At 39.5% G+C, this 17622-nt stretch overlaps 1 protein-coding gene across 1 annotated transcript in view; it reads left to right on the top strand.

Annotated features, from left to right (window-relative positions):
• Nucleotides 1-17622, top strand: part of jam3b (junctional adhesion molecule 3b) — a 47287-nt gene that overhangs the window by 21108 nt on the left and 8557 nt on the right. Inside the window, exons 2-5 of the mRNA XM_061751327.1 lie at nt 14800-14868; nt 14946-15059; nt 15152-15304; nt 16918-17120. Coding sequence (XP_061607311.1) covers nt 14800-14868; nt 14946-15059; nt 15152-15304; nt 16918-17120 — 539 coding nt within the window. The remainder of the gene's footprint in view (nt 1-14799; nt 14869-14945; nt 15060-15151; nt 15305-16917; nt 17121-17622) is intronic.

Below are 17622 nucleotides of genomic sequence, written 5' to 3'. Positions count from 1 at the left end.
CACAATAACAAGGAACATTTGAGTATGTGTCGGTGAGCTCAACCTATCGCTGGTAACACTGGTCGCTGATGCTAATCTGTCCTAGCACTGGAGCTCTGATTACATTTTGGCATTGACATGATAGTGCTTCTTTGTAGTGCTTAAAATGGCGGATCTACGGACAACCTAGGTGCCAAGTTATGGGTGGAAAAACACAGTGTGGGGGTGTTTATTATGGAAATGACAATGACACATTTCACATAATTCAGAAAAGCTCCCTTATAGCGCCTTTTTCAGGACAAGGAATTTAACAAAATATTTACTTGGTTGTTTAATTTCACATTTGATGGATGGGAAACCCAACTATTTGTATATAAACAATTACGATGCATTTTTCCATTTATATGTCCTCTTTAATTCATTGTAGTGCTGATTGTCCAGGTCATGTATACTGCTTTCCTTTCATTGCATTTTTGGTATTTTCCTCATCACAAGTAGGCCTCCCCTTTTTGGTGCCATTGCAAAAAGCACACAAAATCCACATAAAAGAGCAACCCATCTCCTGAGATTCTTGGGTTGAATAAAAACTGTGGAAATGAAGGGGTCTTTGACTTTGGAGGTTATACAGTATTAGTAGTATATATGCTATATATTTCTTCAAGAGCACAAAGTTAATGATCTGAAGGGAAAGGCAATTTGTAGTAGTAGAAATTTGCCTCCCCTTAATCCACCCCTGTGAGCTTGTTGTAATTGTTGGAAGTCAAAGTGGGAGCAGGCCACATGCAGACAATGACACAAAGTGACAGGTTCCTAGGCATTCAGTGTCACCATCGCCTCCCCCCAACTCCCCTCAGTGGCTTTGGCGGAGTATTTGACCCTGCCACGATCAGAGGGCTCACCAGCAGTAAGGCAAATGCTCTGGCCTGGCCTAAATCGTCTCCCGGATCAGGGCCTCCGGTAACATATGTAAATGCAGCATAAATGAATACACAAGGAGGCCTGGTGGCGGAAAACTGCACCCTGTTAGTCGACACTTGGATAACAAAAGAAATTTGAATTACCTGCTGGTACTACAATCCATCTGTTACTAGGACTTGTATGAGTCACTTATGAGTCACTTGTGAATCAATTAATAGGAGTATATATTTAGACATTTAGAAATAAATTAGTAGGTTACGGTGCTACCTCTTTCGATCACTTTGTCGTCATGGTTTTGTTTGTCTTTAATGCTTATTAAAATAGATAATAGGAAGGTATTATAAAATAATCCATTTTTGAGACCGACAAAGGAAATTCCAATGTTACAGCAGTACAGGATAAAGCAGCACTTAACGATTTTAAAAAGGTGTTTTATATATATGATGAGTTTTTGTTTGGTTGGGTTTTTTTTTTTATTTTGTTTTTTTGTGAGGTAATGTGACAGTGATTAGGAATAGCAGCATATAAAAAACAAAAAAACAGAGATTGAGTTGATGGATGACAGGCGTTGTTGCCGTTGAGGTGGTTTATACTATCTAATTAGCATTCAGAACATAGTGTTTCTCTGATGACTTTTATCTCTGAACATTATTCTGTTGGCTGTACTTCGCACCAGGACAAGCCATCAAGACTCCGGATGTGAAGGTCACTGGAACAAGCAGCCTTTGCTAGTCTGCTAGTATTCTCTCTCTATCAATCCCATTAATGACGTTAAAGTCTCTCGCTTCACTGTGATTTAGGCATATGAAATTATGACCCAAATTTAGACATGCTGTAGGAGAAGTTCAGCTCTAATTTTAAAATTTTACAACCTGCCACCCACAGTGTACCAAAAAGCAATTGCTGACATATTCATGTTGTTACTTACAAAGTAGACAGGTGAAATTTGCATATTTGATTGTTGTCTACCTTTCACTTACCCTTATGTGTGACACAAGTGGCTCCTTTGAGAGACTAAAAAGAGAATTTGATAAAAAAAAAAAAAAGAGATCTGTTTTGTCACAAGGTGACTATAGACGTCATAAAATAAGCGTGAATGCATTTCTTTTGCATTGTTCACCACTAATGTTTTGACTTGGCTGTCTCTCTTTGTATTATTTTACTTCCCAATTAAATTTATAGGACCACAGTCATTATCGTATGAAGAGTATTAGGGTCACACTGAAAAGACAAAAATAGTAAAATTAAGTTTAAAAAAAAAAATTATAATGTTCCAAGAATTAACATAAAAGGCCCTATTTTCTTGACCGGCATAAATCTGGCGTGGTGGGCGGCGCAACTATGCACCAGGGGGTAGACCAGTGTTGGTAATTTCATAGACCAGCGCAACCCGGCGGATCCGAAGGTGGGTAGGCTGCGCCACTGTGGGGTTTGTTTACAGGCAACCTCATTCGCCGCCAGTCAAAGCACCTCCTCTCATTCCTTGTGCAATGACAGTCTCGACAGAGACAACTCTGTCCAGAAGAGGGTGATACGTAATCGCAGCGATCTGTGTGGAAGTGGAGCATTGTCATTGTCAAATTGTAACTCCGCCGGGTGCATCTCCATGGGCAAGCCTTTGCTGTGCCGGAACACCCATATTGACGCAAAACGGTTTGTCGAATTGGCAAACATGCGCAGCTAGCCTTGCGCTTGGACGAAAAGCAAGGATTCGCCAGCAGATGCGCTGTCTACAAAAATAGAGCTGTTAATGTTATGAGAATGAAGTCGTACTGGGATGAGAAAAAAGTTAGAATATTGCAAGTTGTCTGAAAAATGATTAATCCCACACATCAGATGCCTCTAACATATATCCCTTGGATTATCCAAAAACTCCATCTGTTACATACTGTATTGTGATTGTCCTCAGGGCCATGGGTAAACTGGAGCATTTATATTATCATTATATTAGTCATAATTTTTTTTTGTTTAAGAACCCTTCTGGTTGATAATGATGAAACAAAAAACACGGCAATCACATTAACCCTGATAATGCTGACTTCTTTAAAATATATACCATAGTGAAAAGTGACAAGATCCTCAACCGTCCTCATCCAATGCAGGTATATGTTTTGCTTTATTCTCGTAAAGTTATGATTTCCCCGCCCCCCATCATAGTAGAATAACTTTATCCTTGCAAAATAAAGACTTTATTTTCATAATTCTGTGACTTAGTATTGTTTTTTTTAAATATATATATTATTTTCAGCGTAGCCTATTCGCGGGGGATAGGGACCGGGCCAGACAGCAAATAGTGAAAATCCACACATAAATGATGAACTTTATAATTTCATTGAAAAAATGTTTTTTTTTTTTTTTAATCCAAAAATTCTTGAACAAGCGGGAATAAACTGCCATCAAGCGTTTACGTGGTTGGTTCCTCCTCAAAAACAGAATAAACCAAAACAAGAGAGAAAAAAATTTAAGTAATCGAAAACGAATTTGAAAAAAATTGGGGGGTGGGGGGAATCAGCGGATAGGTGAATCCATGGGTGCTGAACCACAGGTATGCGGGTGTCGGCTCTATACAGTATGCCAAAAGACATTCTAGTCAAGACCATCATTATCAGGATTGGTTCATGGTTCTATCATCTACATAAGGTTTAAAGAAGTTGTGAGCTGGTTGAAGACATACTTATGTTGGGAAGATGACCACAGCTGTGAAAAAAACAACCTCGGGTCAATACTAACTGGAGTCATTCCCTTTGCAAGCTCAGTCAGCTCTTAAACCTTCCCCTAGCTGTTGTCAGGTCACACGGTTACTATTTACATGGAGGAAGAGCGTGGTCTCACTTACTTTCTCCCACAGCTACTTGAACAGGTGGGATCCTGTCAAGTCACTTGTGGGCGGAGTCTGTGGAAGTGTGTGTGTGTGCGTGTGTGTGTGTGTGTGTCGCATTTTACAAAAAAAAATAAAACAGCCATGATGCTTACCGAGGTTTGGAATTAAACTATAAATGTAATGGAACACATTTTAAACAGGAATAGATATTGCCGCTTTAAGCAAAACATTGACAAGCCAGATAATAAAGTATACAGTGGAATGACTTGGCAAGATCGAATTGTTTTTATATCTGGTATTTAATATATTTTGGAAAAGTGCTCTTGAAATGTTTATGATAGGCTTTAATACAATTTTATACTGTATAGGGACTGAAAGCTTGAAGATATAATTTGATTTGGATGTGATTTGTCTTTTCTGTATTTGTTAGGGTCAACTCTACAACATTAACACTCGCACTAACTGTTCAAGTGCTGACAGCGATGTGACTGTCTTGTTTTTATGCTGCCTCCAAACAGTTGTGTCCTATCCTCGTTCCTGCTTTGGTCATACATTCGCTTGAGGCCTGCATTCACCTTTTGTGCTACATAAACTGAGCAGTCATGTATGCAGTGCCGAAAAGTGTAACATTGTTTTTATATGAATATAAATATTCACTTGAAAGGTGTTGCGTGTACTTTCAGCAGAATTCCGTAAATGGAATCATAGTTGGAATGACCCCATACGAGTCATGACAATCACTTTTCCAAAGCTCATTGTGACAGCTAAATAATATTGTACCCATTTTTGGGATCACATAATTTGATTCTCTGATCATTTTAAGAAAGCAGTGATTATTATTTGTTTTTTATTTTCTTAAAAAAGAACAAAAAGTATTTTACATGATGCACATGTTGACACATTATTGAATCTATAATGAATTTTTGATGGAAGATTTCATTCAAAATCATAGGCCAATGCAGTTATCTATCCATCCATCCATTTTCTGAGCCGCTTCTCCTCACTAGGGTCGCGGGCGTGCTGGAGCCTATCCCAGCTGTCATCGGGCAGGAGGCGGGGTACACCCTGAACTGGTTGCCAGCCAATCAGAGGGCACATAGAAACAAACAACCATTCACACTCACAGTCATGCCTATGGGCAATTTAGAGTCTCCAATTCATGCATGTTTTTGGGATGTGGGAGGAAACCCACGCAGGCACGGGGAGAACATGCAAACTCCACACAGGCGGGGCCGGGGATTGAACCCCGGTCCGCAGAACTGTGAGGCTGACGCTCTAACCAGTCGGCCACCGTGCCGCCTGCAGTTATCTATTCAGGCAGTAATGCAAATGCTGTGTACTGTAAATGTAAATTCAAGTGTAAATGGTATTTTTTAGCTAGCGTATTATTATGGTTGTAGTTTACAGTGGTGTAGACCTGTCGTGCATCATAATGAGAGCTGAGTCTACTTTTTACCCACCTATGTAACTAATTGAGGTAACCAAGTTCATAACAATCAGCATATTTTTGCATTAAAAATATAATTTCGATAGAACAGCTTTTACATACTGGTGTATTAACCATTAAAGAACTATAAAAATACATATTTTGGTAATTATCAGTGCTGTTAATTTAGGGAAGCTAGAGCATAAATGTTACATTGGTCCAATACGTTTGGAGCTTAGCGTTTGTTAAGTATTGTACTTATAACTACATACACAAAAATCTTTATAAGAAGCAGTGACTCAAAATAATATATTATTGTTACTATATTTAAACAAATAACTTGTTAACAGTTAATGTTGGGTATATACAGTCCCCTCAAAAGTCGTGGAACGGCAAGCTCCACTCTTTTGTTTTTGTTGTATTCTGAAGACATTTGGGTTTCAGATCAAAATATGCATATGAGACAAAACTTCAGAATTCCTGCTTTTATTTCATGGTATTCGCATCTAGATGTGTTGAACAACTCAAGACAGGGCATCTTTTGTTTGAAGCCAGGGGAGGGGATGGTAATTTGTGCCTAAAAACGCAACTGTGTGGAATAGGGTGACATAAAAGATTAATTGAAGTCAATGCTTCATTTGAGTGAAGAATGGCGAGGAGGAGAGCGCAAACCTCAGCCAAGGTAGAACATCTCTTAATATGACATGCTGTATGTGTAGGTACTTACGGGTGTTGGATAATTCTTTTCCCAATCTTTATTTGGCAAAGTCATATATTTTACATTAAAAAATCGTCATGGTACACCAATAAACAAAAATTGTATATACAGTGGAACAGAGTAATGGGGGAGGGGTGTGTGTCCATTATAGACCGTTATTGTCCGTTATATTGAAGCACTTTTATTGTGGCCATATGCACTAATATTACGGACCACAGGAGAAAACTTTTGTTTTGTACAATTTTTGTGCCCTCAAGTACAGTACAAAGTTGTTGTGAACAACTAAAAAAAAAGCTTGAAAATGTTTGAAAAGTTTTAAATCTTACCCAAACTTACCACGCTGGGGTGCTTGTTGTAGTGACTAGTGGCATGTCGGGCAGATCGCTTTCATGAGCCACAAGGAATTAGTGTGCTTTCTATTTCCCAAATTGGGTAAGATTAGGTGCCATACTTATAGACAAACGGGTTGACAAAAAAAAAAAAAAAATGTTACTGTTGCAAAAATAGCATGTTCCCGACTGCAGTATAGCTCCAGAGACATCGCAAAAAGAAAAAAATGCCGCCCACCCATTGCTGCTCTCTCTCTCTGCGTACAACTCTGTTCGACAATAGAACTCCTGTCATCATGGCCGCCACGTCAATACAATGCCTAGAAATGCCGCCACATTCAACATGACCACATATGTCAATCCATTGCCATTGATTTAATGTCGACACATTCAATACAGCTGCCACATAGGCATGGGCTACTCTGTTTCCTGGCTCTAGTCATATTGTATATCTGTGACCCGAAAATTAAGTCAAATTTGATTATTTTCCTAGGTAGGTGAGATGATGTCTCACAGCACGCTAATGGGCCGCAGCACAGTGACTGGGAATCCATCCATCCATTTTCTGTACCGCTTATCCTCACTAGGGTCGCGGGCGCGCTGGAGCCTATCCCATCTATCTTCGGTCGAGAGGCGGGGTACACCCTGAACTGGTCGCCAGCCAATCCAGTGTTTGGGAATTACTTGTATAATTCATTTGGTTTCTTCTGGGATTACCAGTGTTTTGCTGATTAATGAAAACCTTTCCTTTATGTTGAACCGACTAGCCCCGAAAATGTGTCCCTGGCCTTTGGTTTACATTCCCATTTGCCTTTTTAGCTGTGTTTATATTGGGAGTGTGGCACTGAGTAAATATAGGGTATGCAGGACATGTGCTCTTTGTGCACATACACAGTGTACAGTACATGCACCTGGCCTGCAACGTGTAGCTGGATGCACATGCTCCCTTTACCTCTCATGTGAAAATGTGGTAAAACCTCCGCTGCCCTTTGATAACCTCACACATGGTCAGACAATTTTAGACACGTGCAGTATGTCATGTTGTCATTTTTATAAACTGTTACAAAATATATGAGTTGGAGGACACAGCCTTGGAGATGTGTTTCTTCTGATAGGGTGGTCAGGGAACAGCCGCAGTGTTCATTTGGAATGGACACTGATTTTTGTGAGACTACTAGAGAAAATTAATCTTCTGTGTACATTTATTGAACTGACTGTACTCAGCTGGATGAATAACATAGTGGATTAAAACATAAAATCCCAAACTGCTCCATATTTGGTTACAACAACTGTTCATTTCATTGTAGATGAGCAGCGCTAGCATTGGAGTTAGAAAACAGCAAATGGTTGATATTAGTGAAAGTTTGCGTCTCTACTTTGATGTTCATGCTTCTGAAAGGGTGTGGGTTTAGTCTTTATATGCATGAAGCAGAGATGCGTCACAGGGAATATCACTAGGTTGCTTAATTGAACCTTTCTATTTATGATACCGACCTCACCTCTCTGGATTCAACAGCAAACGAGTGCATTTTTCCCATGGGGAACAACAGAACAAGGAGGGATTTTTTTTACACTGCAGGAATCAAGAAAAACCCAGCTCAGTGTATTATTCAGTGATGTAAAACCTGAAGGAGGGGGAGTTTAGAAAGGAATTAGACAAGAAGATTACAGAGAAAACCCCGTGCCCATGGTGGGGTCAGCAAGAAGGATTAAAAAATAACTTTGCTATATATTTGTTGACTGCCAGATCTCACTCAGCAGAAGAAAAGAAAGTCATCACAAATATAGGCCACTGAAAAACCATGTTTGGATGTCGTTGAATCAAAAAGTAACATTTGAAACACAGAATATGAAAGTACAGAGTTAGTATCCCCTTCGTAGTGTAACACTCTTGTGGGTAGACCTGGATGTCTCTAGAGATTTTGTCCATTCACCCAGAAGAGAATTTGTGAGGTCAAACATTGATGTTGGATTAGAGCGTCAGACTCACAAAAGCACTCTTGCAGTTGATCCAAAAGGTGTTTGAATGGGGTTGAGGATTGTGTGCTGGCTTGACAAGTTCTTTCGTACCTAATTCTAAAAGTATGTGTGGATATACCCATCCTTTACATCTTTAATGTCTTTACAAAATCGTGTATGCCTACAAAAAAAATAAGACAAAAAAACTGCAGTGGTCCCAAGAACAGAACCAGTAAATAAATTGTTTACGATAGGGGTGTACGGGCTGCTGGCCAGAACCGGCCCGTCGGGGGGTGCAATCCGGCCCATGGGTAGAGAACACATTAACTGCTATCCATCAATCCATCCATTTTCTGTACCACTTATCCTCACTAGGGTCACGGGCGTGCTGGAGCCTATCCCAGCGGACTCTGGGCGAGAGGCGGGGTACACCCTGAACTGGTCGCCAGCCAATCGCAGGGCACATATAAACAAACAACCATTCGCACACCTTCGGGCAATTTAGAGTTTTCAATCAACCTACCACGTTTTTGGGATGTGGGAGGAAACCGGAGATAACCCACGGAGACACGGGGAGAACATGCAAACTCCACACAGGCGGGGCCGGGATTTGAACCCCGGTCCACAGAACTGTGAGGCAGATATGCTAACCACCGTGCCGCCCATTAACTGCTAGTCGTCCACCGTGCCGCCCATTAACTGCTGTTTTTCAATAAAAGTAACGGTTGTTGCTAATTTTGTCCACTTGAGGCTAAAAGATGCCAAGTTTCAGGAACAAAATGCTGTGCCACCTTTTCATTGTGAAGCATACAGTTCTGTAGACACTAAATACTACAAAATGTCCGTCAACAGCTTCAGTTAAAAACAGGTTGGTTGGTTTGGTGGTACCCTTTTGTTATCTTCATGCACTGCCACAACTTGTATGTAAGTGGATAACTTCCCCCTCTTTCTGAGTAGTTACCACATTAGTTTGTATGGTGTGATGAGTCAGTTGAGGTAGTCAAGATTTCCAGATGGATGCGGAAATTTATGTAAATTTGAAATGATTTCTAGCTCTTAACAAGTTGTTTTATAAACGGTATGTATATAGATCCACTTTGATCTGTAAGTTTCATTTCTCAATGAAAAAACTGATGTGTAATACTGTTGACATGACAATTGTTTTTGTTAAGAAATTTCAGATTGCCCATATGATTTGCAACATTTGCCACAGATAATAATAAATATATCCATCCATTTTCCATACCGCTTATCCTCACTAGGGTCACGGCTGTGCTGGAGCCTGAAAAATATAAATGTAAATATTTTCCAAATTGTAATTATTTGCACCAAAACAATGGGAACATTTGGGAATAGTTATTTATAGCTTTCTAAGCAACAAATATACTCGTCTTGCCACACATGAGATCAAATAGTGGTGAATGTGGCCGTTGAAATAAAATTAGTTTGACACCCCTGGTTTACAATCTTGTCATTTTAATGGCATCAGAAAATGTTCCAAAACTCACACTTGACACAACATGTGGATTAGCATAGTCTCCCGAGACTTAGCTGCCAATGACTGTTGCTGGTTAGCTTTGGTTTACCATTTATCGCCACCTACTGGATTGGCGGTGCATTGTTGTTAACTGTCGTTGCTTTTTCCACTGAGTCATAGGTTGATTTCCATAAAGTTTTCAGGACATCGGAAATGTAGAAAGCAATGAATCACAGGAACTTTTTAGTGACCTGGAACCAGGTACTTTTGTTGGAAATGCATCTCCCCAAACCGCTTCTTCAATGTTTCGATTGACCTAAATTTCTTTGATAAGCTAGCAACTTAGTGGGATCTAGGGAGGGCTGTGTTGGGCCCTAATGACCTGTCTTTGGCACAGTTAGTATGGAAAAAGAGGGTGTTTCATTTTGTTTTAAGGAGACAAGACAGGATGAGTCTGACTTGATCAGGGAAGTAGGCTATGTGTCACACATAATAAAAAGATGGAAAACACCTCTCCCATAAAAAAAAGTGTCAGAACCATTTGAGCCTTCATCAAGTTACTCGGGAGTCATCTAAACTCGCTGAGTCAGTGATTGTCTTGGCTTTGTCAACGCACCTCGGTCTCGGAAGAAACAGCCATAAATACTGACTCATATTGTCTTAGTCTATAGTCAGGAAGTTTTCAGACTCCCCGACTCCGCACTGCTGATTGAATAGCATATTGGATTTTAAAATGGAATGCCTTCTGAAATGCCTTTTGGGGTGTCATCTATGTCATGGAAAGAAGGTGCACTTAAGGAGTGACAAGTTCATTAGTTTAGCTCAGCCAGCCATAGACAAAATAGCAGTAGCTGATAGTAAACTGTAGTATAGAGAAGATACAGTAGTCTGAAACTTCGGCTTCAACAACTTGGAGAAGATACAGGAGTCTGAAACTTTAGTTTAGATAATTCAAACCTTGAGGTTAAGAGTTTATAGACTACAGTAAATCAAGACTAAAAGTAATGAGGACTGCAAATCAAGCAGTAGCACGGTATGTGATAATTTTACCTTAACCTCGTTGAAATCATTGAGATAGTACACGACTTGTAATAAAGAGAGTAGTGTCTCTGTGAATCACCTAGTTTAGCAATCAAAAAGATTTGTGGACCCACCTGGACAGCAGTCATGTCACAGTTATTACTTCTCACAATTGTGTGTGCAGTGCTTGTACAGATTTGGCTGCAGGCTGAAATCTGTTATAAATATGAATTTGTGTTTGTGATTTATTACTATATATAGTTATTTGTTCACTTTTGTTTTGTGTTTGCTACCTACTACATTATTTTTAGTAAATAAATACTTTTCGGACATAATCCACGACCAACGATTTGACCCTACGATAGTGCTAGGACACCAAAAAAATAAAAAAGTTTAGCATGTTTGATTTTACGGATATCTTTCTTGTAGTGTGAAATATGAACGACAGCTCTCCGAGAGCGCACCTTGACGTCGACCAGTAGGATTGCGTAGTGTGACCGGCGCAACGGCTCCCTTCCTCGCCGTTGACAACATACTCGGTCGCTGTTGACATTTACTCACGCGCACAAACCAATGTTTACCGAAGCTTTAGAGCATTACTCGACAGAATGTCGGCATGTTTACATACAAACGTTAGTGCTAGCACTAGCTTGCTCGGCTAGATAACTTTTTGTGGCCTGATTGCGAGCTGTATCGTATTAAAATTACATGAACATACGGTACCTTATACAATCTTTGAATGGACAGCCCAATACGTCCTCTCCCGAGCACCTGGTTTTTCCTCTTTTTGTTCTTTTTTTCCCCAACATTGTCGGGGCAATCCATTGTTTGACAACAACTTGTTGTCCCCATGGTAACGGATGTATCCGGTTTACGGTGAAAGGTGACATGTTTTCTGGTCACGCCTCCCCGACAGTGTTTGATGTGACAAGTGATCGTAAAAGACGGGATACGGTGGTATATGAATACATGCCATGTAGTGTTGCCACTGACCGTGATACGGCAAGATTTTATGGCAGTAGACTGACATAGTGCAATCGTGAAAGACCGAATTTGTCCTGTTGTCTGATCCAGGCATTAAAGGGATACAGATTCTCCATTCTGCTTGACTTAACAGCTGAACAGGATAGGTTTTTAAAAAAAGAAATAATTCATTTCTTTTTGTGGCGGTGAAAACAAAGTGTACAACAGTAAAAACATCAACAGCTTCATAAAAGTCATATGAGTTGCACAATTCACATGTTTTGCCCTTCAAACTTGGTGGCTACAAGTGCATAAATGATCCTAACTACTCATGAAACCCATCTTGTCTTTATACAATCGTAATAACAGTAAAGACATGCAATAGTTCTGACACTTTCACAAATTCATACATATTCATTCATATCTCAGAAATTATTTATTTTGCTGTCCGCTATTGTGTGAATGCAAAATGGCTGCTTCATTAGCATTTCAGCTCATAGATCCCTCTGGTGCATTGCAACAACATAATGAGGCTTAAGTGACAAAGAAAGACTGTTTGAAAAAGAACCCAAAAAAAGGAACTCTGACGACACTAAGATGCATTTGTGTTACTTTTCATGGAAAAGGCAAAACCATGGAAAATAAAAATCATATATATCCAAAAATATAATCAACATCTTCAGAAAACATGTTGCAAATCATGAAATTTTGTTTCTGACCCAAAACGGTAAATACATTTTGGCATTCAAATTTAGTGAAATATTACTTCAGAATATTTTTTTCCCTATAAACAATTATGACCTCTTGATGGATAACAACTGCCAATAATTAAAATAGTCATATTAGTACAATTAAAATCAGTAAAAATTCAATGGGCCATGTCTTTATCGTTATTGATAAGATTTTATGAAAATGACCCATGCATGAGTGTATTAAAAAATTATCAACTGTTCTGTTGTCGTTGTTGTTTTAATATGACAACGACATTGTATCCGACTGTTTTTATGTATTGTGTAGTGTTCTGTCTGACAAAAGACTTATGTTATATATACACTTATAAACGTAAATGTTTTTTTTAAAGCTGCTGTATAAATAATAATTATTATTATTTATTATTATTACTATTATTATTATAACCACTTTTACTTTTTATATTTACTAGTTGAAATCATAGAATGGGTCCAAAATTGTATATAATAATATTTTTACATTTTTATTGATAAGCAGAGACCATAAAACAGTTGCAGCTTTATGTACTGTATATATACATGTATAGGATCATTAATAATTGGAGAACTTCCGGTGGGACACATTTTAGCCATCTACGACAATGGAGTTCTACTTTAATCTAGTCGTGCCAGGAATTTTATTGCAATATATTTAAGTCTGTTAACCACACATGTGATCTTGCATCTTGAAACATAATGTTTATCAGCCTGAAATATTTGCTTAAAATCACACTCATTACTGGTATATCCATCCTTTTTATTGGCTCGATGCATGAGTTCAATGACCTTATCCTTCTGTGCAGGGCTTTCATGTTTTCCTGGACAGCTGTTTCCATGGCAGAGCTCTCAAGCTTTTTATCTCCGCGTCAAGCTCACTTAGGCGCCTAATCTGTACTAATACCCACCGAATTAGGGATGAGGACAGGGGGTAAAATGCCCACACTTTTTTAGTCCAAACAGGAAACCCCAATTCTACATTTAGTCGAAAGTTATTGTACTAAATTAATCACTTGGAATAACGTAGTCATTTTTGGATTCTATTTTAGCAGGCACATATATTCTGATATTTTGGACTCTTAAGCATACCTGGCCTAGTTAGATGTGGTATAAAGTTACACAGTACATAGTACATTTGATACTCATTCTCAGAATAATGCAGTCATGCGTCACGTGCAGTCTTTTGTCAAAGGCCGAAAAAGAAAAAAAAAAAAAGATGAAGCAGATTTAAAATATATATATATATCTTTTTACTGTTACTCAGCATCAAAATGCTTTTATCTGCATTTTCCATGAGTTGTTACAATACCTACCTTCTATTCTTGATAGTTTCCCAATCGAAGAACTGGGCAACTGTTGTGGGGCACTATTAGCTTTCATGTTTACATTACCTTTTCCAAAGCATTCATTTTATATAGAAAGCTTGAAATAGCACAAATAAACTTCAATTAAACAATTAACAAAATATAATCAAGGCCTTCCGGTAAAAAAACAAATGATACTTGATACTTTTTAAATGAGCTTATTGAAGGTTACTTTTTCAAATGGAAGCACGACCTACTTTTGTAATGTTGCTATCATCTGTACTAAACAAGCTGTCGTCTTGTCATGATCTCCAAAAAGACAGTGGGCTAATCAGCTTAGTTTGTCTGCTTTAGCAGGTGACCCTAGACACTTCAGCATATCCATGTGTCCATAGGTTGAGGTCAGGTTATACTAGCCTCGTGTTTTAGATTGAGGAGACTGCATACATGGCAGCATTGCTGATTGTGCTTCTTACTGTAACACAGTCTCCAATCCATAGATTTGCAAGTGTTGACCTTGAGATCTGAGTGAGTTCAGACCATCATCCTTGAAAGCGTGATCACAAGCTTTGAGTGTCTTCTTTGATTCCTATTATTGTGGGAGGGATGTTGCATGAATTTGTATGCGGACTAATGGCTGTCAGGATGATTCATTTGACGCTCCCTACCCGGCCGGGCCAGTGTTTTTGAACCATCAGGCCTGCACAGGCAATAGCATCAGGCCCACGGAAAGGGGGAGAGAGAAAAATGGTCTCGGCAGCCAGTTGAACTACTGGCATGGTGAGCTTGCCCTGAAAGAGCACATGCCTCCGTGCACAATTATGCACTGCATGGAAACAACTCCCCCACTCAACACACACAGACAATGGTTTGACCAACACAACTAAAAATGGAAGATGAACAGTAACAAAACTAGGCCAAAGAGGGCCAGAATGTAATCATGTCACTGATATGGGATTGACATTTATCTCCTCCAACTGAGTTTATGATGTTTCAAATGGGCATATGCTTAGGTATCCCCAAGGAGAGTCTTAAAATGAACACAGCACATCGGCGCATGTCAGCTGGTATTGTGCAAATTAGCGTGAGATCATCACTATCATGAAGATTAATGCGGCGGAAATTCTTATTTTGCATTGCCTCCTCTCTTTGTTTTGCAGGCTACTTCAGCGTGTTGGCAGTCATACTGAGGACAGACAACAATTCACCGTGGACAGATGAGTTTGACAGTAAGTACCATGACAAAATTCACTTGTCTTGTATTAACTGTTTCTCGTGACATCACATCTATTTGTCTACTCTTTAGGAATTGAATTATCATGTTTGATCGACTCCATTTCCACAAACAATCCTAGAATTGAGTGGAAAAAGATTAAAGCGGAGGGACCAAGCTATGTATACTTTAACAAGAAAGTTTCAGGTAACTTAATCATATACAAACAACTAGTTCACTGTGTCTCACAGTTCATTCATTGATGAAGTACATTGGTCTTGATGTTTGCCTTTGTATAGGTGACTTGGAGAATCGAGCAGTGATCAGAGAACCTGCCACATTAGTGATAACCAATGCAACTCGAATGGACACAGCAAAATATCGCTGTGAGGTCACGGCTGCTGACGACCAGAAGTCCTTTGACGAGATTGTGATTGACCTTGTTGTTCGAGGTACAGTACTCTAAATGACCTGTGCTTTTGATTGATCTGTTATAGGCTTTTAAGGATGTAGACTCCGAGTGATATAAATACGACAGCACAAGAATATTCCGAATTCAGGCTAATAATAACATGATTATTTTGCCCTTAAAAGAGAGACCTTGCCCGGTGAGTTCACACTTTGGATGCGGTAAGATGACACCGTGTTGTAGGTCGCACCAAGCCTTTGGCATACATGTGAGGATGTGTTGTGACCAGACTAGACCTACCCAGCTGCAAAGGCATGTTCTGGGCTATAAGGGGAAGCTTCTGAAACTGCATCTGCTCTGAACTGCAGTGCTAAAGAAAGCAAGCGCCACATGTTTTGGTAACATTTTTTGGCATCGCGCTAAAATCATGTTCCCATCCGAACCATGAACGATAAGCATGCGCCCGGGTGGTATCACTTCAAAGCATCATAGTTGCGAATAAGGCCCAGCACCACCACAATGCATCTATGGTTTCTATCGGGGCTCAGACTCGCCCTCTAAATTCCGATTCATTATTCGTGATGACGGTGACAAATCCTATCTCCTTGTACTATTACAAAATAAAGAGATGTAATACTCCAACTATTGTAAAATCCAATTTGATTATTCTAAAACTGTCTATTGAACTGGAAAGAGTATGCTGGCGCATTTTGGTTGCCACTTCTCCCTCCGGCATTATATTTATTTTTAGTTTAAAATGGCATACTTCAACAAGGATCCCTCGCCGCACCGTGGCCAACGGTAGAAACCGGGCTGGTGGTGCTCTTAATCCTTTCGAGCTAGCTAGCTGGTTTGTCATCTGCCATGCTGTGTTGAATCCTGCACAACTTTCTCCCATACACAAAAAAAAAATGCAAAATCTTACCTGGTGAATTTATCATATTTCTAAAGCAAAGCAAAGCAAATTTATTTATATAGCACATTTCATACACAAGGTAGCTCAATGTGAAAATGTCTTACTGTGCTCATTTTAAGACATTTTTTTAATTTTTTTAATTTTCAGCAAGACATAAAGGTACAAGATCTTATTTTAATCTTATCAAGTCAATTCATACTAGTTCCATTGGCAGATTTCTTATTTTAGGGACAAAATCTCTTGTTTTAAGCCGTCCACCTCCAGTGATGGCTCCTTTTCGGCTTCGGTTGCGGTGCTGTCATGAACATCTGTGCAGCTCCTCGAGATCAACTATCGGACGCCTCCTTCCGCGGAGATCATCGTTGAGGTCTATGGCTATTTGCATCAGAGCAAGAACAAACTATAATTGCGCACATGCACGGAAACTTTGCGCAGTATGTCATAATGGCATCTGCCATAAACACAGGCTAAAAATCGTGAAATATTTTGTGTTTTTTAAAGTAAATGCGGCGTGGCAGCAATCGCAGCTCTTGTCAGAATAATTTAAGTAGTACGATATTCTAAGATTTGTTCTAATTCAGAAAATTCGGATTCGATGATTGCCTTTTGAAGGCCTACTCGATTCCTAATTCGAGTCACCGCCGATTCATGCACAGCCCTAGTTTCTCTAGAGTATACCTGTCATCGTATTGGATGTTGCAGTATTGTCACAATATTCCTTTGTTTTTCTAAAATGACAGTAAAGCCAGTTGTTCCAAAATGCAACGTCCCCAAATCGGTTCCTTTTGGGAAGTCAGCTGAGCTGAGTTGTTTGGAAGAAGAAGGCTTCCCCAAGTCTCAGTACCAGTGGTTTAAGGACAAAGAGGAAATTCCTGATGACCCAAAGAGCAGCATGAAGTTCTACAACTCCTCATACACGCTCAACTCGGAAACAGGAATTCTGGTTAGTATGTGTGCGCATGTGTTTGGACAAGGACACGCATGAGCGAGGAGGGTGGGGCAAGGACAGTGGCCGAACGCCCAGGGGTGGGGGCAGATATTTTGGGTAGACAGTTGATGGTGCAGGAGGGCTTGAGCCACAAGGGGAATCTGCTGTCCTCGCTTGCACATTCCTCAATGGACTTGCTTTGGAGGACTCTGCTCAGTCTGTAAACTCTCCACCTCTCAAGGCTCTCCTGCCAGCCTCCTTGCTGGCCTCTAGGATGTGAAATATCACACCGTACTGCAGTCTCCTCCTTTGTGTGAAACTCCAGAGCAAGTGTTTATATATATATATATATATATATATATATATATTTATATATATATATATATATATATATATATATACACATAGTGTTTAGGGACATTTTCAGACCCCCTTAAATTTTTCAATCTTTGTTATATGGCAGCCATTTGTTAAGATTATTTCAGTTCATTTTTTTTGTCAATGTACACACAGCACC

The sequence above is a fragment of the Phyllopteryx taeniolatus genome, chromosome 17, assembly GCF_024500385.1.
Source record: "Phyllopteryx taeniolatus isolate TA_2022b chromosome 17, UOR_Ptae_1.2, whole genome shotgun sequence".
In the NCBI taxonomy this organism is placed as follows: Eukaryota; Metazoa; Chordata; class Actinopteri; order Syngnathiformes; family Syngnathidae; genus Phyllopteryx; species Phyllopteryx taeniolatus.
Note: the sequence above shows the minus strand (reverse complement) of the source record. Positions and strands in the feature narration are given on the sequence as shown.